Source organism: Canis lupus, chromosome 34 (genome assembly GCF_048164855.1).
Source record: "Canis lupus baileyi chromosome 34, mCanLup2.hap1, whole genome shotgun sequence".
In the NCBI taxonomy this organism is placed as follows: Eukaryota; Metazoa; Chordata; class Mammalia; order Carnivora; family Canidae; genus Canis; species Canis lupus.
Window position 1 is genome coordinate 14,463,211 of NC_132871.1, and position 25,263 is coordinate 14,488,473.

The 25,263-nt window shown below is 39.9% G+C and overlaps 3 protein-coding genes and 1 non-coding gene across 5 annotated transcripts in view; 1 reads left to right on the forward strand and 3 right to left on the reverse strand.

Annotated features, from left to right (window-relative positions):
• The window catches only part of METAP1D (methionyl aminopeptidase type 1D, mitochondrial), an 88,774-nt gene extending 83,432 nt beyond the window's left edge, over window positions 1-5,342 (reverse strand). Inside the window, exon 1 of the mRNA XM_072811542.1 lies at window positions 5,242-5,342. Coding sequence (XP_072667643.1) covers window positions 5,242-5,281 — 40 coding nt within the window. The 5' untranslated portion in view covers window positions 5,282-5,342. The remainder of the gene's footprint in view (window positions 1-5,241) is intronic.
• Window positions 4,042-4,145, reverse strand: LOC140624632 (U6 spliceosomal RNA). Its single transcript, XR_012024090.1, has one exon. It is a non-coding gene; the product is annotated as a U6 spliceosomal RNA (small nuclear RNA).
• Window positions 5,343-5,424: 82 nt separating the features above from the next.
• SLC25A12 (solute carrier family 25 member 12) overlaps window positions 5,425-25,263 on the forward strand; it is a 205,237-nt gene continuing 185,398 nt past the window's right edge. Inside the window, exon 1 of the mRNA XM_072810919.1 lies at window positions 5,425-5,584. Coding sequence (XP_072667020.1) covers window positions 5,567-5,584 — 18 coding nt within the window. The 5' untranslated portion in view covers window positions 5,425-5,566. The remainder of the gene's footprint in view (window positions 5,585-25,263) is intronic.
• HAT1 (histone acetyltransferase 1) overlaps window positions 18,296-25,263 on the reverse strand; it is a 67,566-nt gene continuing 60,598 nt past the window's right edge. For both annotated transcript variants that reach the window (XM_072810923.1, XM_072810924.1), the window contains one exon: window positions 18,296-18,742. In XM_072810923.1, the coding sequence (XP_072667024.1) occupies window positions 18,575-18,742 (168 nt within the window). In that variant the 3' untranslated portion in view covers window positions 18,296-18,574. The remainder of the gene's footprint in view (window positions 18,743-25,263) is intronic.

Here is a 25,263-nt window from a genome sequence, read left to right on the forward strand (position 1 = left end):
GAGAGGGGAAGAATCTCAAGCAGACTCTGCGCTGAGCACGGAGCCCTACACAGGGCTCAATCTCATGACCCTGAGATCACAACCTGAGCTGAAACCAAGAGCCAGATGCTTAATGGACTGCACCACCCAGGTGCCCCTAGACATCATTTTTTCTAATGGCTGCATAGCACTCCAGTGCATGGATGAAGCACAATTTACGTAGCCAATGTCTCTTACCAATGGACATTTCAGTTTCTGTCCAATATAACCAACATACAATCTTATTCAAACACCTTTGGTACTCATCCTATTGTTCTCTTAGGATAAATTCCCAAAAGCAGAATTGCTAGGTAAAAAACACGTATATCTTACATCTTGACAGACATTGCCACACAGCTCTCTGGAAAGGCCAGACTATTTCACACACCCACGAACTGTGCCTTTCTTAGAATTTCTGCCAGACTTGCCAACAGTCAGCCTCCTCTCTTCTCACAGCTCCAACTCCTTCCACATAGCTTGTGGAAGTACAGCGGGATAGTGCTCAGGTGCTGGGTTTACTTCCATTCAGCTTCCTTCACCTCTCCCATGGCCACACTGCTTAAACTTCAAGCCCTTCTTTTTCGGATTTCTTCCCATCCCCCATTTCAACCTCTCTTTTTTCTAATTATAAGTCTGATTCATAATTAAAATAACTTGGAGTGAAATTCTCATAGTTGCCAAAGAAGATACACAGAAGTAAAACTGCCTTAAATTATTCTTGGAGAGAGATGGAATATAAAAAAAAAGAAAGTGAAAAAGAGATAAAGGAATGAAGGGAAGGAAGGAATGAACGAAGGTGAGAGGAGGGAGGGAGGAAGGAAAAAAAATTCACTGCCTAGGCCTGTTATGTGAAAACTGACATTTTGAGATATTCTTTAGGCCTACCATACAACTTCTGTGCACAAATATTTCTACAGGAAGCTGCAATTGGAAAGGGTTTTCACTCAGTTATGAAACTAAGTCCTTACCACGTGCAGACACTGTGCTCCAGGCTTTGGGGAGACAGATGAAGAAGGTCAGACATGTCTGTAAGAAGCTCCCATTCTAGCGGGAAGACAGAGGTACACTAATATTTTTTATATACCTGAGAGTAACATAACACTGCATGTTAATCATACTTGAATTAAAAATAAGTAAGTAAAGGGGATCCCTGGGTGGCTCAGCGGTTTGGCACCTGCCTTGGGTCCAGGGCATGATCCTGGAGTCCCAGGATTGAGTTCCACGTCGGGCTCCCTGCATGGAGCCTGCTTCTCCGTCTGTATCTCTGCCTCTCTCTCTCTCAGTCTTTGTCTCTCATGAATAAATAAATAAAATCTTTAAAAAAAATAAGTAAGTAAATAGCTTGGGGGATTTATGGACTCACTGGACAGAAAAATTAAAAGAAATGGTGAAGACCAAGAGAACTCAAATGCTTTCACTTAGCTACTGACTGGATGGTAATATAATTGATGAAGGTAGAGTCTATAGGCCAGAAGACGATGTGGAGAAAAATATTCATTTCCATGTTGGACCTGCTGAGTTCAAGGGGCCTCTGACATCTAGGAAAAGATACCTAATGGAGAGCTGGCATTGAGGACTGGTACCCAGTACCAGCAGATACTTTGTTCATTTTTTTTAAATCGGGGATCCCTGGGTGGCGCAGTGGTTTAGCACCTGCCTTTGGCCCAGGGCGCGATCCTGGAGACCCGGGATCGAATCCCACGTCGGGCTCCCGGTGCATGGAGCCTGCTTCTCCCTCTGCCTGTGTCTCTGCCTCTCTTTCTCTCTCTCTCTGTGACTATCATAAATAAATAAATAAATAAATAAATTAAATCATCTAGATTTGGCAGTCACTGAGGTAGATAAATTTGATTTGTGACAACAAAGAGAGAAAGCAAGGAATGAGAGTTTAGGACAGAATGTTAGGGGAACAATAATATTTGGAAACCTAACAGTAAAGCCTAATGAAAGTCTGGGAAAATTAGAGAGATAGAAGACAAGAAGACATGAGGGATTGGCTCATAAAAGCCAGAATGTAAAGGACAAAGTATGCCACACTTATTTGCCTTCCCCATTCCTTCCTATACAAAGGATCTTGTGGGGTGGCTTCAGGAGCTGGAACAAGGATTCCTGTTAAGTTGGGTTGGTAGTGGGAATCCCTGGGTGGCTCAGGGGTTTAGCATCTGCCTTCAGCCCAGGGCGTGATCCTGGAGACCCAGGATCGAGTCCCATGTCAGGCTCCCTGCATGGAGCCTGCTTCTCCCTCTGCCTGTGTCTCTGCCCTGGGAGTAGGCATTATGTGTCTTGATCTGGGATTTCCTGCTAGTGCTAATACCAGGGAATACTTTCACCCCTAAAAGACTCTTGTTACCTTATCTTTTGCTTCCAAGAGACTGATCTGTCCTTTCTCCTTTCCAATGTCACTACTCACAGTTTCTACCTATTCCTTAGCCCATGATAGAACAAGTCTTCATAGCTTCTCAATTCAGTATGTTTAATAAGTGTAACTTTGAGCCAGTTACTTGCTTGTTAAACCAGACAGATAAGATACAGTTCCTGCTGAATAAGAATTAACAGTTAGGAGTGGGAACATTAAGAGAAGGTTTGTGGGACGCCTGGGTGGCTCAGTGGTTTAGCACCTGCCTTTGGCCCAGGGCGTGATCCTGGAGTCCCAGGATCGAGTTCCACGTTGGGCTCCCTGCATGGAGCCTGCTTCTCCCTCTGTGTCTCTGCCTCTCTCTCTCTCTCTCTCTCTGTGTATGTGTGTGTCTCATGAATAAATAAATAAAATATTTTTAAAAAAAAGAGAAGGTTTGTAACTACTGTATGTAGGGTATACAGTGACCAAAGCTACAGTAAGCTGGAGAATCATGAGAAAAACCTCATGCCCTTCTTAGGAGGTTAAAAAATATCTTCTTCCTATTTTCCAGGAGGGAAAAATTCATACAGATGCTGATGATAAACCCTGACACAGAAAGACTTATAGTGAATTGATTTACATCAATTTAAGTGTGTGAAAAGGAGGAAGAGAGAAGAGAGGAACCTTCAGGAATATACTCTCCGTTTTCCATTCTGGGGGAGCAGGTGGTAGGTAAACCAGTCTGCAACTTAAAACTACGTATAGATAGTCCATAAAGGCAACCTTTCCTGGTCACTAAATCTCTTCCTGATGACACATTTTTCTCTCCCTTTCCTTTTTTTTTTAATTTTTTAAAATTTATTTATGATAGTCACACACACAGAGAGAGAAAGAGAGGCAGAGACACAGGCAGAGGGAAAAGCAGGCTCCATGCACCGGGAGCCCGACATGGGACTCGATCCCAGGTCTCCAGGATCGCGCCCTGGGCCAAAGGCAGGCACCAAACCGCTGGGCCACCCAGGGATCCCTTCTCTCCCTTTCCTAATCAGAAAACTCCTCTTTTGGTTGTTGTAGCACTGTGGGATATAGTGGAAAGGGTTATAGGAACCAATAACCCAATGTGGCTTCCCTACAGCAGTCCTTCCCAAGATGAAGACTGAATCAACATTTGTCAAAATCATAAGTGACCACACACACAAAAAAATCAATATGTTACTTTTGTAACCTGTGGGGATTATGTGTGTGTGTGTGTATACACAAAATACGCATGTGTGTTTTGGTTCCTCCTCCACTTTGACTATCTCCCCAGATCCTCTTCACCATTACCTGTACACAAAAAAGTCTAAACACCATTATTTCTTGCCAAAAGAGGAAACAGAAAAGTAACTTGATTAGTAAACAGAGCTTGGCCTGGAGCCCAGATCTTAAGAGATGTAAATTGGGGCTCTTTTCACAAGGCTGCAGTCTCATGTTGACTTACACTCTAACATCCAACCAGTCCAAAATACTGCTTACATCACCTTCCTCTTACAATCTGTGCGGTCTTAATCATATTATTTCACCTCTCTGTCTCACTTTTCTGGTCTGCAAACAGGGAATAATGCCTAACTCATTGACTTTCTTTAATTTACTCTTCACAGTACAGTGCTCCTTTATTTATTTATAGTTTAAAAAATTTAACTCCAAAAAATATGGAATACTGTATGAATTTGCATATCATCCTTGCACAGGAGCCATGCTAATCTCTGTACAGTTCCAATTATAGTATAGGTGCTGCCCAAGGAGGCATTGACTCATTGGGTTTTTAAAGGTAGCTAGCAAAATTAATTAATTAATTAATCAGTTAATTAAAAAATAAATAAAAAATAAAAGGTAACTAGCATAGAAAAGGTACTGACAGTATCATGGGCTTAAAAAGCACTTCATAAACGGTAGCTGTTTACTATGAACTATTTACCCCACAGGACTGCTGTCCCTACATGCCTGATACCTAAGCAGTCCCCAAATGTATACCTATCAGTCCCCTCTTTCCCAACCCTTGAAATAACTTCCTAGTTCTTTCTAACCAAGATTCAGAAACTAGTTCAAATCCAAGAACGGTTTCCCTGATTTACCAGCACAAGAGTTTGCACATTTCCTAAAATCTCACCCCTCACGCAAGGGTGTAACACCTACGGAGAGCTACCCAGGCATGATTCTCAAGTCACGGTAACAGAATAATCACATGTTGCAAGTTTCCCAAAAGACGTGTCGTCTCAAGCCGATGGATACAACCGACGCCAACTGCTTTCTCTGAGGCAACTGGGCATCCGGGCGCCTTTCAGAGTTACCGTCGGTTCACCGCTCCGCAGCCAAAATAATCAAGTTTGCTACACTAATCAGGCAACTGACCAGGGGTAAGAAAAACCTCAGGGCAGCCCGGGGTGGGCGGGGAGCGGGGGGGGGGGCCTCGGCGGTTGAGCGCCCGCCTTTAGCCCAGGGCGTGACCCCGGAGACCCGGAATCGAGCCCCACGTCGGGCTCCGTGCATGGAGCCTGCTTCTCCCTCTGCCTGTGTCTCTGCCTCTCTCTTTCTATGTGTGTCTCTCATGCATAAATAAAATCTAAAAAAAAAAAGAAAAACCTCCATGTCCCGTACATCGCAAGGAGTGACTGAGAACAGATGCCCCGCAGTGACGAGTGAATGACGAGTGAATAACGGGTCTCTTCCTGCGGCGTGTCTACGTGTCAGCCTGTGGGTCTGCACGTGTCGGCGGAACTGAAAGCACATTCGTGTGTGCGCCGAAGTGTTTGAGCGCGGGTGTGCAACCCTTCTGAACCCGGGCGCTCAGCGAGCGAGGGAGCCACGGTGCAAAGCCCCGCGGGGGCCGTTCTCCAGGCGCTTACCTCTGCGGACGAGCAGGTGGACGCCGCTGGGCGCCGCCATGTTGGCGCGGGTCACGTGGCCGCCGAGCCCTGCCCCCGCCGCCCCGCCCCGCCCCGCCCGCTGGAACTGTCCAGTCGCAGCCCTGCGGGAACCTGGAGGCGCCGGGGCCGCCCCGGGGGAGCGCGCGTGCGCGCGGGGGGCTGACTGCGGGAGCCCCGGCAGCGAAGCGGCTCCGGCGCCGGGGGCCAGCAGGGGAAGCGCGGCCCGCCGAGCCCGCTCCGGCCGCGAGAGGCGGGCTCCGGCCACCGTTCGCGCGCTCGCCCAGAGCCCCCGCTCCCAGGTGGGATGGAAGAAGCCTGTCAGGTAAGCGTGGCGTCCCATATTTGTAGCATCAACATTCTGGTGCATGGAAACGTGAAGTTGGGAGGAAAAAATTGAAAAGAAATAAATAAATACATAAAGCACAATCTAGCACTTTGCGTCGTCGGCCACTCTGTTGCAATTTCCCTGGATTGAGCTGAAAGGTAAAATTCCGTTCAAAGTCATCAGCTGCCCCTTTGCTGTCCCAGAAATTACATTACTCAGCAGAGACTCCAGGAATCTGTGTACGGCTGCAAAATCAATTGAGGATACACCCCCCACCCCCCACCCCGGGGTTCTGTTGGGGGGGGCTTGTCTTTCCCCCAAGGACACTTCCCGCTCAGCGGTGTGGACTGGAGCCTTAATCCTAAATTCGACTTTTAAGAATGAAAGGGTGACGTCGGCCGGTGGCGCTGCCGAGGGATGAAGCCCAGGGAAGGCCAATTAGGAGCCGGTGAGGGAGCTGTTGTATTCCAAGTGATGACGGTGCCCATTCTTAACCAAATTCACTTTTCCTCTTAGCTGCATTTTGGAGCAGGTTTCCATCCCCAAATAGAGCAGGTGTTATTGATCTCGGTAGCCTGGTGCCAAAGAACCTGGTATTTTAGGAATGTCTGGTGAAGGAATTGAACTCTCCATGGAACCCGGTCAAAGCAAGAATTTAACGGTTTCCCAGACTTTTAATGCAGTAAAGATTGATAAGGATTCTTGGTGGATGTGGGCGTTTCCTAATTAATTTGTAAGCATTTAAGAACACACGTGGTGAAACATCCAGACAGTTCAGATGCGAATAAAGGGAAGAGCCCAAATCCCCTTCCTAACCTTCTCTGCACACCGTAATCCCACTCTTAAGTCAACCACTGTGTGCATCATTCCATGCCTTTTACAGGCAAATATGCGGAAATATTTTAAGTGGACTCACATACTGACTGTTAGGACTCGCTTTTTACACTCATTTTAAACCTCAAATCTTAGTTCAAACTCATGCTTTTTAATGACTACATAGTTTTGATATTTTTACTTTCAAAGAATGAATTGTGGCAGTTCATTAGAGGACACATGCTATATATACTTCTTGGAGGCCCAGTTTTGGATGCTTTTGGGTCACCTTGAAAGATAAAGAGAAATACTGTTTTCCACGAGGTAAGGAAGATGTGCAAGGATGAGAATGAAGAGTACTCCCACAGGTTACTTCAAGCTCCACCTTTTTCAGACTCAGATCAGTTCCAGGGAGAGGGTTTTTTAATTTGGTAAATCTGTTCTGTTCTCTTGCAACTAGAAGGAAAAGGAAACACTATGTGGACTCAGGTGGCACTGCCATAGTGGACTCCAGTGAGGAAATGCCCAATAAGTTTGGCATAGAATGTGGTTATCTAGGATAAGCTAGAAATGACAAAGATAAGAACTTGCACAGGTTATGTAGCTCATCCACTGACCTCTGATTTGGTTTATGTCGTACTATATCCCTCTGACATTAGAAGAATTAAAAGCTGACAGTATGTGTTCTCCAAAAAATCAATTTATGAGATAAATGCAGACTGACCAACAAGATAAAAGGCTAGACCACCAACATCTGAGATCTCTTACAATTCTAACATTTTCTGATCCTGAACATTCAGGGCATTAGAATGCTTCTGTTTAGATGAGTAACCACTACTGACTGACTCACTTTTCTACTCCCATCTTCCCACCTGTGAAATAGAGGTTAATTATATATTGTGGTACTTTACTATTTTGAACTCCCTCCAATGTTCAGATTTTATACTTGGGATTCTTGAATAAAAAGTTTGAGTAGTTTTTCAAAGCCAGGGTTCAAGAAATAAAGGATAAGTTCTTAACACCTTCAGTTTCTGTGTCCAAAAATTCACTCTTTAAGGTTAAAATGTTTTTATTAATTGTGATTAATTATTGTTTTATAGGTCTTTTACGTCGGTTTTTACTTTTTACCTAAGTTCATGTCCTATTTTTTAAAATCTTTTTATCTTCTTTTGTAAAAGAAATAAATCAGAAATAAATTCTGATATTCATATTTTTGAAGTCAGTTTTTCCTTCTTCTACTTAATGATATTTTATTATAGATTTATACCATATAACTTTTTCAAAAGTTGCATATAGTTTGTAATAAAATTTAAATTATATTGGTTTCTGTAATGTATGTCTTGAATCCATAATTCAAATTCACATTTTTAAATGCTCTAGGGGATTATGCAACATGAAGTAAATCTCTTTAAAAATAAATTTTGCTTTGTAAACCATCATCCTGTAACTTGTTATACAAGCTTAGATTTATAAATACTTATTAGGATTACCTATAATGCAAGATACTTAAAAATATAAACTATGTTAAGATGCTTACATATCTATAGAATATACAAACACATTGTAAAACTAACTGAAATAGTGCAGTATTTCCTAGTGGGCACAAAGCAGAGTCTATGGCCTGCCAAGGGAAACTGGTGCCCAATAGCCTGCACAGCTTCACCAGGACCATCTTCTAGCCTGTGACACATTCGTTTACCCTTCTTGACTATGCTTCTCAATTTTGCCATATTAATCAGAAAAATTTGCCCTTTGATTTGATATCAGGATAATTTCTTAGCATTTTACTCCATGGCTTGAGAAGAGTATTTCTAGTCTTGCACTCTGACTTATCTGATTTTAGTATGAGAAAATACTTTTATTTATTCACATTTTTTTTAAGTCAAATGAACATTCTTTCCAGGAATTAGGAGTCCTGCATAAGCATATCTGCACATACAACAGGGACCTGTCTCAGCAGCTCATTGGACCCCTGTGAAGTTAGGGTCCAGCTTCAGATGATTATACATTCAAGTGGAAAATTTCTTTCTTTTCCTTTTTTTTTTTTTTAAGGTTTTATTTATTTATTTGACAGAGAGAGAGCAAGAGAGCACAAGCAGGGGAGCAAACAGAAGGAGAGGGAGGAGAGTAGGGAGCCCGAGGCAGCTCCATCCCAGGACCCAGGACCCTGAGATGATGACCTGAGCTCAAGCCAGACTCTCAGTTGACTGAGCCACCGGGCACTCCCAGGTAGAAAATTTCTAAGGCACTCTTGCTGGCAGAAGGTCACTTCCTATCTCAACATTTGAGACAATGGACATGTTACTGAGTTATCTATGGGTATTCTTTGAGAAAATGTGCAGATGCTTTGAGGAAAAGTAATACCATATCTAAGGCAGTTGTGAGAAATCAAGAGGATTTCTCCTCGCTACTTGTGCCCTGTTTTGTTTTTTTATTTTATTTTATTTTATTTTATCTTATTTTATTTTATCTTATTTTATTTTATCTTATTTTATTTTATTTTATTTTATTTTATTTTATTTTATTTTATTTTATTTTTTTATCTCTAGCAGTACCAACTAAGAAGGAACCAGGGAACAAGAGAGTGGGGCTTTAGTTGTATGTGACCCTCCCATCCTTCTCATTTTTTGTCTAATGACACTATGTAAATGAAACTTTAAGTCCACCGTCTTCTAAGAACGCTATTGTCTTACCTGAGCCCCTCCTACACTGACATTCAGAACATTTCAGGAATCTATATCATTTATAAGCCTGATCCAGATGGGCTCAGCAAATAGCTTGCTGCACCTTCCTGAACAGTCTGTCAAGATAAGCAGAATAAAATGGAATCTGACAGGGCTCACTTAGCTGGAGGGTAGGACTGAAACATGGTCCCAAGGGAGTTGTTGCTTTCAGGCTCAGTCTAGCCAGTATTAATTTCATGGTGGTTCACCCTCTTGGCTTGAAAGATATTATGGAAGATTGTAAGCAGAAATAATGCCTCAGCATAATAGCCTATTCATTGTTGGAGCATGGAGTGGTGGCAAGAGCCAAGGGAAGGAGGGCATGGGAAGGCTATAGGGAAGAGGAGGAGGATAGTCAGAGACCTCACTCACTGATGCATCTGAGTTTTCTGACAATACTTCTTTTGGTCAGATTTGGCTTTGGGCCTGTGCAGGTTGGAGGAAAGAAGGCATCCTTGACCTCATGTCTTGGAATTGGCTCTGAGGGAAGTTGGGTTAAAGCAGAAGTGTGCATTTGTCTGCATGAAATCCAAATAAAAAGAAATGTGTACCATCAGTGACTGCCATCTATTCCTTATTAGTAATCCCTGGAAAAGTAGCACCTGAAAAATATGCTTCTGGAGAATGAAGAATTTCCATCAGAGTAAGGAAGAAAGGCAAAAAGTTTACACTCAAATTTAGCAATCAACCAGCCAACGAAGAAATACTTAAATGCCTACTCTAGGCTCCAAAGAGATAAAATATTATTGTTCTTAAGAAACTAATTGGAGGAGTGCATCGCCAGCTCAGTTGGTGGTGTGTGCCACTCTTGATCTCGGGATTGTGAGTTCGAGCCCCATATTGGGTGTGGAGATTACTTAGAATCTTAAAAAAATAAAAAAATAAAAAAACACGAATCGGAAAGCTGAGACTAACATGCTCACAAGAGTGTCCATAAAGAAGGAGCAAATACCTTTGAGAGGATAAGCCCCGTAGGAACAACTCCAGGTATAAAGGGTTACAGATTCTGGCTATCCCTGGCTGCCCAGACCTGAGAAAATCGCTGACCTCTAATTCTATAAGTCTCCAGGAAATTAGAACCTATTTAATCTCTTTCACTTACTGCAAAGATGAAGGTGAGAGGGATATAATTCTTCCTTGAGCATCTCTAATCCACACTTGTAAAAGAAGAAAGAGAAAGGAAAACACTCTTGATCTCCTCGTTGGAACTTTTTTAAAAGTCTGTTTTGGTTTGTCTTTTCTGTTTACACAAGTGTGTAATACGTGCTTTTGAAAAATGCTTAGAAACACCAAGATGTTGGGGCCCCTGAGTGGCTCAGCGGTTGATCATCTGCCTTTAGCTCAGGTCATGGTCCCCAGGTCCTGAGATCAGGCTCCCCGCAGGGAGCCTGCTTCTCCCTCTGCTTGCGGCTCTGCCTCTCTCTGTGTGTCTTTCGTGAATAAATAAATCTTAAAAAAAAAAAAAAGAAAGAATGAATGACCGAGATGTATAATATAGAAAGCAGGAGTCACCCAGAAAAACTCCCTCTAGGTGATCAGTATTAACAGGTGGATATATATTCATCCAGATGTTGTTTCTATGCACGTACCATTGGGCTTTCTGAGGGAAGGAACCTCTTGTTACCGTGACCAGTCACACATCTATATGGAGCCCAAGGCAGCAGACCTGGCAAATCATATGCAGAAGCCCAGGAGCACACACGGTACCTGTGGTTTTATTGCAGTCTACTGCGCATTCTCTCTTCCTTTTGCTCCCCCCTCCCCCCCACACACACACTTGTTCCCCTTTCACTGTTTCCACCTTCTCTAAGATTACTTACTGTTTTTTTTCCCTTTCCCTCCCAAAGTGATGGTTCACTCCTGGTTACCTTCTCAGATCTTTCCATCTTTGTATATTCTTTTACTGGCTTTATGGTTCTGTTTGCTGTTTCATGCTTAGTGTGCTTGAGCAAAAATATATGGTCCTGTAGGATTGTGTGAAACCAATTCATAGAGCGGTTTGACCATCAATGTCACGGCTGGAAAGTATTTGGAATTTTGATGTTTCCTACCAGAAGCGGGAAACAGTACTTCTTGGTCAGTTAACGGTTATGCAGGGTACACAGCAGTAAGAAGCTGCGAAGTGGAGATGATGAAATTGCAAGGGGTTTAATAATAGCAAAAGAAGACTGGCTGTATGTCCCCTTCTCCCCTCCTACTCTCCGCCTCCACTCCCCAAACTGGCTGACGAAGGAAGCAGTAGGGTATTTCTTAACTTCTGCTCGCCTCTCACTCAACACATTCTATACGCAAGACTGAAACTGTCGAAACAAACAGGAGGGCAGATGCTGCCTCGACCTCTCTTCCCATTGAGCTAGCTCCTCTGTGCTCACCCCATCCACTTTAACCCGGAGAATAACCTGTCTGGAGAGCATTTCCCTCCTCTGAAGCACACACAAACATCACTGCATTTTCTTTTGCTTGATAAAGGATAAAGAAAGAAAAGCAGCAGCTGCTGTAGGAACAGACAGCAAACAAGCCTCACTGTGGTGGCCCCACGGCCTGCACAAAGGGGGATTCAGAGAGCAGGCAAACAAACTGTACAGCCCAAGACTTCCACACAGATTCACCTGCCAAAATTATTAATTAAAAATCTAAAGAACTGTCCAGGTGAACCACATGAGCGTCTAGCCAAAGCACACTTTCCAACTGGCCTTTTATTAACTTTGAAGAGAGAGAATACAGTTGAAGAACTGGAAAGGGCTGCAAAGACCACCTGAAACAGCTCTAACTCTACCCCTTCCAATTTGGAGATCAAGAGAGTGAGGCCCAGAGAGGTCGTAGGAGAGAAGATGCAACCCTTTTCCAGCCTGTGTACTTCATAACACGGGAGATCTTAAAAAAATATTTTTTACAAGATATTAATAAGCATCTTACACTCTTCAGATATTCATGAGATGGCATTACACTTTTATTGCATTATATTTCTCCACAGGGTTAATGGAAAGCCCCCCCAAATTATGACACAAAGAATTTCAAAGCTTTGGTTTTCTATGTAGCGTCTGTTGATTCATAGCACCAGGGTGTCAGAGATAGGGACAGTTTCTTTTCCAAAGAAAAGGATTGCATATTGTGTTTTTTAGTAGTTTCTGTTTTTTTTGTTTTGTTTTGTTTTGTTTTGTTTATTAAAGAAAGCTCTTCATTATCTTTTTTTTTGGCAAGTCCTGTTGTGGAAGTCAGGCTGAGCACAGTCTCACTGTTTAAAGATGCCATTTGTCTGCTTCACGTAAATTTATTTTTAAAATTTACATGTTTTGGGGGGACCTGGGTGGCTCAGTTGGTTAAGCATCTGCCTTTGGCTCAAGTCATGATCCCAGGATCCTGGGATCGAATCCCCTACGTTGGATTCCTTGCTCAGTGGGGAGCCTGCTTCTCCCTCACCCTTTGCCCCCCCACCCCAGCTCGTGCTCTTATTCTCTATCTTGAATAAATAAAATTTAAAAAAAAATAAAATTTACATGGTTTACAGTTATAGTTTATTTGACAATTATATACATTCAACATTAGATGCTGAACAATATAGTGATGGTATTTCAATAAAATTTTGTTATCAGCATGACGCATAGTTTTTAAAAACATGCAGTTATAACAAGGGTTTACACTGAAAAGGGATAGTCTCCCATCCTACCCTTTCCCAGTCCATCTGAACTCAAGCAATTTGTTTCTAGTTACTGCTCAAAGCCATGCCAACTACAGTTTATGATGTTTGAACTCTGACTTTCTCATACGTTGTTTTTTTTTTTTTTTCCTTGAGTTCGTAATTTCCTATTATAATTTGGACCACTTTCTTAGGTATGTTATTCAGATGCTATGCTCAGATTTCCTTTTATTGGAATCAGATTAGTTTTACCATTTCTTATATTCCATGTCTTAACATGCTCTTTGATTTCACTTTCATACTGCTGAAATAGACCTACAAGGAACTTCATCAGAAAGTGTGTGACATAAGTTTTCTAGTTGCTTAGAGTTCCAAAAGCATCATTTGACTGATAGTTTGGATATAGGATTCTATGCTTTGAAGACATTGTTCCGTTGTCTTTTTAGCATGGAGTATGCTTGATGAGAAGTCTGATGCTATTTAAATGCTCCCACCTCCCCCACGTGACCTCTGTTTTGCCCTCTAAAAGCATTTAGGATTTTTATTTTTATGCTCAGTGTTTTGAAATTTAATAATTTAGTCTACGTGGGTCTTTTTAGGTAGTGGTTAAGAACCTGAGTAAATTAGACTGCCTGCACTGAAGTCCTAGCTCTGCCTCTTTCTGTGTGACCTCAGACAACATACCTCCCCAGGCCTCACCTGAGGAGAGTACCATGTGTCTCTGAGGGTTGTTGTGAGAACTGACAGGACCCAATCGAGTGCTTAGCAGATAGTAAGTGCTCAGTAAACGTTAGTGATGATGGTTTAAGCCTATTCAACCTTCAGTGAGCTGCTAATTTGAAGATTCAGTTCTTTAGCTCTGAGGAACTGTCCTCTTTCTTTGATAATGTTCTGCTTTCTTTTCCTCTCTGGAATGAAAATAAGCTATCAGATTTCCCACATTGATTTCTCTTTTCTCTCATGTTTTCTCTTTCAGTGTTCTAGGAAATTTCTTCAACTTTATGCCCCACATTTCTGCTGCTTGAATTAGAATATTTATTTTCAATTTCCAAGAGCTCTTCTTACTATTTGTTCCTTTCTCATGGTATTGGGTTTTTCTTTTTTTACATGAATGCAATAAGTTTTCCTTTCCAATTTTTATTTTGAAAACCTAATACAGAAAGGTTGAAGAATCATACGGTAAACATCTATATAACTATATATATATGGTAACATCTAGAGGATATAGCTCTATCGAGATTCAATAATTTAAAATTTTTTGGCACATTTGCTTTCTGTTTCTGTTTATATACATATTTGTCTATGTATACATGTGTGTATGTAAGTTGCAGACACTATGACTCTTCCTAAATACTTCAACATTAGGGGCACCTGGTGGCTCAGTCAGTCAAGCTTCTGCCTTCCGCTCAGATGGTGATCCCAGGATCTTGGGATTAAGCCCTACATCAGGCTCCCTGCTCAACAGGGAGCCTACTTCTCTCTCTTCCTCTGCGCGCGCTCTCTCTCTCTCATACTCTCTCAAATAAGTAAATAAAAATCTTTAAAACCTACTTCAGCATGTAACTCGTAGGAATAATGACATTTTCTACATAATCACAATATTATCACAAAAATGCAAAATCCCGTATCACCTAAAACAGAGTCCATATTCACATTTCTTTGTTGTCTCAACTGTGTATTAAACCTACCAAGATGTAAAATGTCTATACCCTTTTGCTCACTGATTCCATCACCATCATGTATACACACTCCCACATGTACAATTGGGGTATACACAAGAATATTCCCTGCAGCACTGCCTGTAAGAGCAGAGGCTGGGAAACAACCTAAATGTCTGTTAATATAGGATTGGGTTAAACACATTGAAATCAAACTATGGAATATCAAACAGCTGTTTTTTTTTTTTTTAAGAAATTTTATTTATTTATTTGTGAGAGACACAGAGAGAAAGAGAGGCAGAGACGCAGGCAGAGGGAGAAGCAGGCTCCCTGCAGGGAGCCTGACTGGGACTTGATCCTAGGACTCCAGGATCGGGCCTTGGGCTGAAGGCAGATGCTCAACCACTGAGCCTCCCAGGCGTCCCTCAAACAGCTGTTTAATCACAGTGTTTAGAACTGAAGTGTTCTGGGGCACCTGGGTGGCTCAGTCAGTTAAGCAGCTGCCTTGCAGCTCAGGTCATGATCCCAGCCCACATTGGGCTCCTTGTTCAGCAGGGAGTCTGCTTCTCCCTTTTCCTCTGCAGCTCCCCCTGCTTGTGCTCTCTTCCCCTCTATCAAATAAATAAATAAGATCTTTTTAAAAATTTAAAACTGATGTGATCTAATATATACTAATAAAAATGAGTTAAATTTTTTAAAAGATTTTATTCATTTGAAAGAGAGTGAGAGAGAGAATGCAAGCAGGGAGAGGCAGAGGGAGAGGGAGACAAAGACTCCCTGCTGAGCAGGGCGCCCCTTGCAGGGCTTGACCCCACAACTGTGAAATCATGGCCTGAACCAAAGGCAGACACTTAACCGACTTAGCCATCCACATGCCCCCAAATGAGCTAAATTTGACTGGAAAACATTCTGAGTACTACATACGGTATATCAGCATGTGATGAAACAAAAAATTACAGGTCTTTGCAGACTCTGAGGGACACAAGAGAGACTGGTAAAAAAAGTACTTGCCTTTGGAGAAGTGAATTGGGTGACTGAATGGGAGGGCAGCTTCTCATCAAATACTTATTCATTTTTGACTTTTGTACAATGTCTATGTTAGTTACATAATAAAAAATAGTGCTTAACATGGATGAGCATTCAATCCCATGTAGCAGTGGTTCTCAACCAACGGTGATTTTGTCCCCCAGAGGACCCATAGCAATATCTAAACACTTTTGGTTGTTACAACTGGAGATGAGGGTAGTGCTAATGGCATCTAGTAGATAGAAGCCAGGGATGCTGTTAACCAGCTCACAGTACATAGGTCAGCCCCACACAACAAAGAATGATCTGGCCCAAAATGTCAGTAGTGCTGAGGTTGAGAAACTCTGCTATACAGCAGTTCTTCTGGATTATAAGGTTTGAGAAGAGCTAAGCAAGACTAAAGGAATAAACAAAAAGGTACATATGCCTAAGCATTCAAATCATTTTGACTTTAAGATAATTCATATTTCTAGCTGTGAATGAGGATGGTTGGATTAGTCCAGTATGCTCCTATCTGCATAATTTATTCCACATTGGTACGGTATCAAGCTTCTGTATTGTTAGTTCATGTTAATTTGTTGTAAATGTAGTATAGTCACTAGAAGAATGAGATCAGAATAAAGTATGTGATTTCTAGGGCTCCAATGTGTGGATATACTTGCACATGTATGTATAGCACATGTGTTATATGAATATGCATTGCAGTACCGTTTGTAATGGAAAATATTGGAAACAATCTAAATCATAGGGGATTGGTAAAGTAACTCATGGTATACCCATATAATGGAATACTGTGCAGCCATTAAATAATAGTTTTAATGATCTCCAAGATATATCAAGTTTCTTTTTATTTTTAAAAGATTTATTTATTTATTTGAGCAGAAGGAGAGAATCTCAAGCCGACTCCCCACCAAGCTTGGAGCCTGACTTAGGGCTCTATCCAAGGAGCCTGAAATCATGACCTAAGCCCAAATCAAGAGCAAGACACTTAACCGACTGAATCACCAAGGTGCCCCGAGATATATCAAGTTTAAAGAGCAAGTTAGAGGGGGCGCCTAGGTGGCTCACTCAGTTAAGCCTCAGACTCTTTTTTTTTAAAGATTTTATTTATTCATTCATGAGACACACACACAGAGAGAAGCAGAGACACAGGCAGAGAGAGAAGCAGGCTCCACGCAGGGAGCCTGACATGGGACCCGAACCTGGGACTCCAGGATCACGCCCTGGGCCAAAGGTGGCACTAAACCACTGAACCACCCAGGGATCCCCTTGAATGTGAATTTTTAATAAATTTTTAAGTTAGCTAATTTAGATGAAAAGCAAATTGCTTTCATGTATTTTCAGAAAGAATTTTAACTACTTCATTCTAGCTGAACAAATAATGTATATATACACTCTCAGAAATCCAAGTTTTATCTCTCTATATATAAACTTTTGAGGTGGGAATAAAACTTTTCCAACACCCTGATTCTAAGGCGATGGCTTAGTGCTGTTGGTATACTGCTGGCCACAACTATTTTGTGTCGAGGGTACTAGCTACTTTGCTTCTATGTTTGGCAGGTTTTACTGATGGGAAGCTGATCTAAGGATAAAACAGTACTTACCCAAGTTGGGATTTTGCCTTAAGCACCAAGCAAATCAGATTTTATTTTATTTTATTTTTTTTCAAATCAGACTTTAAAAATAAAATCCAACTTACATCCCATTTTTGATGTTATACAATGCCTCACTTACTGGCACACATTATAAACATGAGGCTTTTACTTTTAATGATTCCGTATCAGGCAATTTATTTATACTCTAATAAAAATAAAGTTAAGATTATAGTAATTCAGGACGCCTGGGTGGCTCCGCGGTTGGGTGTCTGCCTTCGGCTCAGCACGTGATCCTGGGGTCCTGGGGATCAAGTCCCACATGGCGCTCCCTGCATGGAGCCTGCTTCTCCCTCTGCCTGTGTCTCTGCCTCTCTCTCTCTCTATGTCTCTCATGAATAAATAAATAAAATCTTAAAAAAAAAAGACTATAGTAAGCAATTTATCATCATTGGGTTTTTTTCCTGTTTGGACTTCAACATCTTCAGAACCTTGTAACAAATCACAACAGATATATACCTCATTTTATACAAGATACATTTCATAATGGTATGTAAACTGATTTTTATAAACTAATTTATTATTTAACATTATTTATAAATGTTTATGCTAACTTTTTTAAAAAAGATTTTATTTATTCATGAGACACAGAGAGAGGCAGAGACACAGGCAGAGGGAGAAGCAGGCTCCATGCAGGGAGCCTGATGCGAGACTTGATCCCTGGACTCTGGAATCATGACCTAAGTCAAAGGCAGGTGTTCAACTACTGAGCCACCCACTTACTGCCCCCAATTGTGCTAACTTCTAAATTATCTTCAACTAATATGTGATGCCAAACATTTAGGCTTTAGGCTATATCTAGTTTCCTTTCTCTTTATCCATCTCTTTATCCATCCACCCCCTCTCCAAAAAATAGTTAATAGGGGAGTTTTTTTTTTTTTTTAGGGGAGTTTATTTAAAACAAATCTATACTAGGAACATTTCCTGTTTGGAGAAATCACACAGGAAAAACAAGATTACTAGGAAGAGCTTAAAGAGGAGTGTTTTATTTTTTTTTTTTTAAGAGGAGTGTTTTAAAGGTGCCAGATATAAAATCTTAGAAGCAAAAAAAAGGGAGGAATAATAATAAAAGCCTAAAAGCCATTTGTGACAACATGAATGGACATAGAGGATATTATGTGATGTGAAAACCTAAAGGTTTTTAACAAGACCTAAAGTTTATCCTAAGTATTTAAGAATCATATCATCACACATTAGCATATCACAACTAAGCATTTATTATACTGTTAAGAAGGGAAGCAACTGCAGTGGTATTTCAGAAGCTATATATTTTTTTTAAATGTGATTTATGCTCATAGACTCTAAACAGTATTTTAAAATATACAATCTCTCAAAAAGAAAATATTCAACTAAGGATAAGATAGATAACTTTTAATGTAAGTAAATGTTACAAGATTTTAAAATTAAAGTCATCATTAGATTTTCCACAACACAATGTACAGAAATTTGCAAACTTCCTGTACAGAGCAGAATAATCTTTATTCTTGAGCAAGGCGTTCAATAACACGTCGGTAATCTTCCACAAGTTCCTGAAAGCTTTCTTCCAGCTGTTCATGTTGCATGCTTATTTCTATTTGGTTCATCTGGTTTGTCAGTTCTTCTGGTCTGAGACATTTTCTCATTTTAGCAAGATCTCTCTGTTTTTTCTAAGAAACACAATTATTGGTTAGATTAAGAAAAAAGATATATTTCTTTATATTCTTTGAATTTTAAGTCTCCTCCCATTGTTAGAAATAACAGTAGGAATATGCCCAAATTTGTCCCACACAATTTTTTCCTTAAAGAAGCCTAGATATAATGTTAACCATGGACTTACAAACCCGCTAAGTGGAGTGAACTAGAAGACTTGGAATTTGTATCAACAGCCCCCTCTCCAAAGTATAATAAAGAACCAGTACAGATACTCAAACATTTCTTTAATATATATTTATTATATATTATATAATTTATCTTTAAAATTTATTGTATATTATTATGTAATACATATATATTTTAAAGATGTTATTTACTCATGAAAGACACACAGAGAGGCAGAGACATAGGCAGAGGGAGAAGCAGGCTCCCCATGGGGAGCCTGATGTCAGACTTGATCCTGGGACCCCATGATCATGCCCTGAGCCAAAGGCGATGCTCAACCACTGAGCCACCCATGTGCTCCTCTTTAATAAATATATTAACCGAAGATGGAAAAACTGAGATTAAGTGCTATTATTCTTCAATTCACTATTCAATCATTAATTCACTGCATTAGTTTTGATCCAAACTGCCTTTTCCCTGCCACTAAATTCATCTCTAAGTTTCCTTACCCAGTGATGTATTTATGGACCACATATTAATTTTAAAATAAACTGAGGCATTTCATGGGTTGCCTGGGTGGCTCAGCAGTTGAGTGTCTGCCTTCCACTCAGGGCATGATCCCGGCATCCAGGATTGAGTCCCACATCTGGCTCCCTGTGAGGAGCCTGCTTCTCCCTCTACCTAGGTCTCTGCCTCTCTGTGTCTCTCATGAATAAGGGAATACAATCTTTAAAAAAAACAAAAACTGAGGAGTTTCAGAAAAATAACCAAAAACTGTCCTCCTCTAAAAAGATAGTATTAACTAGCACTTATTAAATTTCTACTATCCAGACATACATTATCTTAGTAACCTCCTTCCTCCTCTGCCCCCACATTTTACTGAGACAGAACCCACCATGCTGAGCCTGAAGGGAGCCAGTAACAGCTTTTAAAAGAACATGTCTCAGAACGCTGTGTTAGTAATGCTGAGGATGGGACTGGAGGACCAAGTTGGCAGCTACTGCAAAAATTCAAGTGAGATGATGAAAGCCTAGACTAAGTCAGTAGGAGCAGGGATGGAGGGGCAAGCACAGATTTAGGGAAGAAAATACTGGGTGATGTGGGAATGAAGAATGACTCCAATTCCTGGATAGGTGGCAACACTGCAATACAGGAAACTTTCATACACTTGGGTAAATTGTTCTAGATTAATATACCAATCTTCTTTTACTAGAATATATAATAAAGGCTAACTTTACATAAAGATCAGAAATCACATAGATTAACTCATGTAATCCTAACAACTCTGTAAGATAGGTAGTCTAACTCCCAAAATTGATAGATGAAGAAAAAATAGGATTTGGGAATTGAGTAACTTGACACAGAGGTAAATAAGATGAGAGGCTAGGATGTAAACTCTTAACAATCTGGTTGGAAATCTGTATTGTGTAGTTCCTGCCTTTCAAAAAAGAGTAAGAAAAAACAACTCTAAATCCATCCTAAAAACTAATAAATGTCCCTTAAAGAAAACCCTGATAATTTTGGAATACTAGGCAAATGTGTCATAATTACTACTTAAAGAGCTCAAAATAAAGCTCAATTAATAACCATACATTTTTATTTAATTTTTTTTTTAAGTAAGCTCTACACCCAATGTGGGGCTGAAACTCATCACTCTGAGATCAAGAATTGCATGCTGTACCAACTGAGCCAGCCAGGTGCCATATAACCACATGTTTTTAAAACAAGGTGACAACAATGTTTGGAGATAAGCCTTTCTGACACTACAAAAAAATTAGGTTGATCCTGGTCTAAATTGGTGGAGCCATTAGTAAATAGGGTTGCTATTACTATAACCAGAAATTTAAAAACTTAACTTTAATATAAGATGCCTTTCTAAAGCAGTACTTCTCAAACTTCAGTGTGCACATAAATCACCTGGGGACCTTAATAAAATGCAGATTCTGACTCAGTAGGTATGGGGTGGGACGAGATTTTGCATTTCTAAAAATTAGCTCCAAAGTAATGTAAATCTTACCTACTGATCACACTCTGAACATCAGTTCTAGAGAACTGATGAAAGTTCAAAAATTTTTTAAAAGATTTTATTTATTTATTCATGAGAGACACAGAGAGAAAGAGAGGCAGAGACACAGGCAGAGGGAGAAGCAGGCTCCATGCAGGGAGCCCGATGTGGGACTTGATCCCTGGTCTCCAGGATCACACCTTGGGCTGAAGGCGGCGCTAAAACGCTGAGCCACCCGGGCTGCCCGAAAGTTCAAATTTATTGTTCCTAAGACCCACCAGGCCAGTGTATTCCTTACTCTTCAGTCACATGCATGATAAATGCTTTGTTTCTGCTGTAAAAGTTATTTTTTATGCCAACAGGCATGACTGCACTAAGAGCATTTAACTTAAGAAAGCAGTTCAGCAACTAAAGGATAATTTATCAGCATATTACTGTGGCATGTGATAGGAATAGAAGCTATTTTTCTAAATGGCTAACCAGTTATAACGTTTATTAAATAATCTAACACCATTACCTGAAGATACCTCCAATCATATTAAATTCTTATATATAATAGAACCATCATATTAAATTCTTAGATATTCTAGGCTATCAGATTTTGTTGCAAATAACCTATAGAACGAATCCTGTGCCAGTAACATACTATTTTAAATTATTATGCTTTTTTTTTAAAAAAAGATTTTACTTACATATTCATGAGAGAGACACACACACACACAGAGAGGGGGGTGGGCAGAGACATAGGCAGAGGGCATGAAGCCCTGACACAGGACTCGATCCCAGGACTCCAGGATCATGCCCTGGGCCGAAGACAGGCGTTAAACTGCTGAGCCACCCAAGGATCCCCTATTACGTTTTTTTTTTTTTTTAAAGATTTTATTCATTATTCATGAGAGACCCAGAGAGAGGCAGAGACAAAGACAGAGTGAGAAGCAGGCTCCCTGTGGGGAGCCTGATGTGGGACTAGATCCCAGGACCCTAGGATCATGACCTGAGCCAAAGGCAGACGTTCAATTGCTGAGCCACTCAGGTGTGCCTATTATGCTGTTTTTAAATCTGAAAGCTTACATTCCCAATTTATCTCCTTCTCCACCTTCAATTTCTCCATTGGATGTCAGAACTAACCACTATTGTAATTTTTTTTGGCACAAAGGAAAATCTATGAATTAGCAGTGCCTGGTTGGCTCAGTCAGTTAAACATCTGACTTCAGCTCAAGTCATGATCCTAGGGTCCTGAGATGAAGCCCCTTTTTGGGCTCTGGGCTCAGCAGTGGGGAAGGGGTCTGCTTGTTCCTCTCCCTCCTTTTGTCCTTCCCCCTGCTTGTGCTCTCTCAAATAAATAAAATCTTAAAAAAGAAAAAGAAAATCTATGAATTAATTTAAGAGCTCTAAAATACCTAGGAATAAGGGTGCTTGGGTGGCTCAGCTGGTCAAGAGGCTGCCTTGGGCTTAGGTCATGATCCCAAGGTCCTGGGATGGAACTCAGTGTCAGGCTCCTTGCTCAGCTGGGAGTCTGCTTTTCCCCTACCTCTTGACACTACCCGCCCCCCCATGCTCAGTGCTCTCAAGCTTGCTTGCTCTCCCTAATAAATAAAGTCTTTAAAATAATAAAATACACAGGAATAAAAATACCTATAAATAGCTTTATGGAAAAAAACTATATAAGCTCCTCATGAACACATAAGGTATGATTTGATTTTTTTTATTTGATTTTTAAAATAACTAATTTGAGGTTATTTACTTTACTGACCTTTAATATTCTTTAAGCTGTATATATTCCACTGTATTTATATTACAAATGAATCTTTTAAACAATGTATTAAAAAAACACTTTAAAAAAAGAAAGAAAAGGAAGGGAAGGGAAGGGAAGGGAAGGGAAGGGAAGGGAAGGGAAGGGAAGGGAAGGGAAAGGAAGGGAAGGACTCCTTAAGACTGGAATAGTATTCTATAAGCTTTAGAATAATTTTTCCCCCCAAAACCAAAAACTTAATTCCTTCATAGATTAGGGCAGTTCATAATTTTTAAATAATGAAGACAAATTAAAGATGGCATTATTTTAAACTTATTCATGTTAACATAAATGCTTGAATATGAGTTTATTACTTCCATAAAATAATCCTTTCTTCTTGCCTGGCTTTAACATCTTCCTAGAGGGCTTACCAATATAATCTCAAAAATGCCACCACCTCTGAGGGCTCCTTAATTTCCTTTGGGTGAACTAGTTGTCACTTTTGTGAAGTACAGAGATATGGTTCTTTTGTAAGAATTTTAAAATAATAATAGTGTGGAAGCATATTAATTCCAAAGACTTGTCAAAAGATATCTTTTAAAACATGCATCACTGTATTGTACTTCTTTCTGTTCAGTTCCTAACTATGGAGGCACTTCCATTTCATGGAAGGGAAATCTAATACCCAGGTGTTAATGAGTTGTCAACAGTTACACAATTTCTAAAAAAAACCTCAAAACTGAGTTTCCAGATTCCAAATGCAGGGATATTAACAATTGTTCTAAACTTTATATTTGTAAACCAATTAAAAATTAAAATATTCCCATGAAACAATATAAAAGCTTTAATGCTAAAACCAAGCAGCTATACCAATTTTTCTTTTTTTAGCCAAATCGTTCAAATTTATCTTTTTTTTTTTTTTTTGAACACCTGAAACTTACTTCTGTATTAGGGATGGTATTTCTTTTTGTGCTTAAAAAAAAGACTGTACTTAATATAGGTTATTTCCCCCCTTTTGGTACTGATACAAATGGCTTATCAGTGTTTAAAAACTTTTAAAGGTAAAGTACAAGTACTTCTAATAGCTACCTAAATAATTTCTTAGTGGAAGAGTGTGTTTAGGTTGGCAGGTAACCTTGATTCCTCAAATAAAGGCAGCACAGAATTTGCTATCAAACTATTTCACACCTCAAGTAATAACAGTGACAATCAAAATTATTTCTTTTCATAAAATGTGAAAGTAAACATGTAAATTTTATATTCCAAACTTTCCCCTTTAGGCATACATTTTAAAGACCTAAAAAAATTCTAAATCATACTCATTAAGCAATTTTTCTTTATTTTTAAATATAACTTTGCATCTAAGAATGCTGTAATAACTCAACAAAGTACATAGTATCAGACTGGAACAACAAATTGAAAAAAATCATCTGCATCCACTCAACAAGGAAATCATAAGCACTCCTCCCATGCCTCCTGGACACTTAACTCATTTCTAGACTTTCTTAAAGTTTGTGGTAGATTTCCTACCCTAAACATTGGGACTATCAACCTAAAGTAGGGGATGGGTAACCCTCAAGTTTTCTTGTTTTTCTCAGTGGGATAGAATATTGGATAACTGAACTTATTTAAATGTATGTTACTATAAATACAGTTCAAACAAGCACTGAAGAATTTATGATCTGTGTATGGACTTTAGTGCAAGGATGGTGATACTCAGCTGTAAATTAAGAAACTAAAGAGTAATAACCAGTTTTCAGTTATGTTTCAGATAGATGAACTTGTTTACAGGTGAGGATATTAATATAAAATAAATCAATTCATTACCATTCTTTAAGAGTAAAAAATACTTGCTATTATGAACTAGAGAAATTCCTATTAGGCATGAGTTTACGACTGCTTACACTTAGAATTCATCATCTCTCATGTACTACATCTGCCTACATAAAACGTCAAATAATTATCAGAGATGCATAATTCAATAAATTATTTTACTTCACTAAAAGTTTTCATACGGGCATACCTCATTTTATTTTTTTTTAAGATTTTATTTATTTATTCATGAGAAACACATTTTTAAAGATTTTATTTATTTATTCATGAGAAACACAGAAAGAGAGAGAGAGAGGCAGAGACATAGGCAGAGGAGAAGCAGGCTCCATGCAGGGAGCCTGATGTGGAACGTTCCCGGGACTCCAGGACCACGCCCCAGGGCAAAGGCAGGTGCTAAACTCCTGAGCCACCCAGGGATCCCTGCATACCTCATTTTAATACGAGCATACCTCATTTTATTATGCTTCAGATATTGTTGGGTTTTGTTTTTGTTTTTGTTTTTTTACAAATTGATGGTTTGTGGCAATCCTGTGTCAAGCCAAGTCTATTGGCACCATTTTTCCAGCAGTATTTGTTCACTTCATGTCTGTCTTATTTTGGTAATTCTTGCAATATTTCAAACTTTTTTCATTACTATTATATTTGTGGTGGTGATCTATGATCAGTGATCTTTGATGTTACTATTGTAATTGTTTTGGGGCACAAAATGAATCATAGATGATGATGAACTTAATGTTGTGTGTGTTCTGATTGTACCCCGACCAGGTGTTCCTCATCTCCTTTAGCGTTCCCTATTCCTT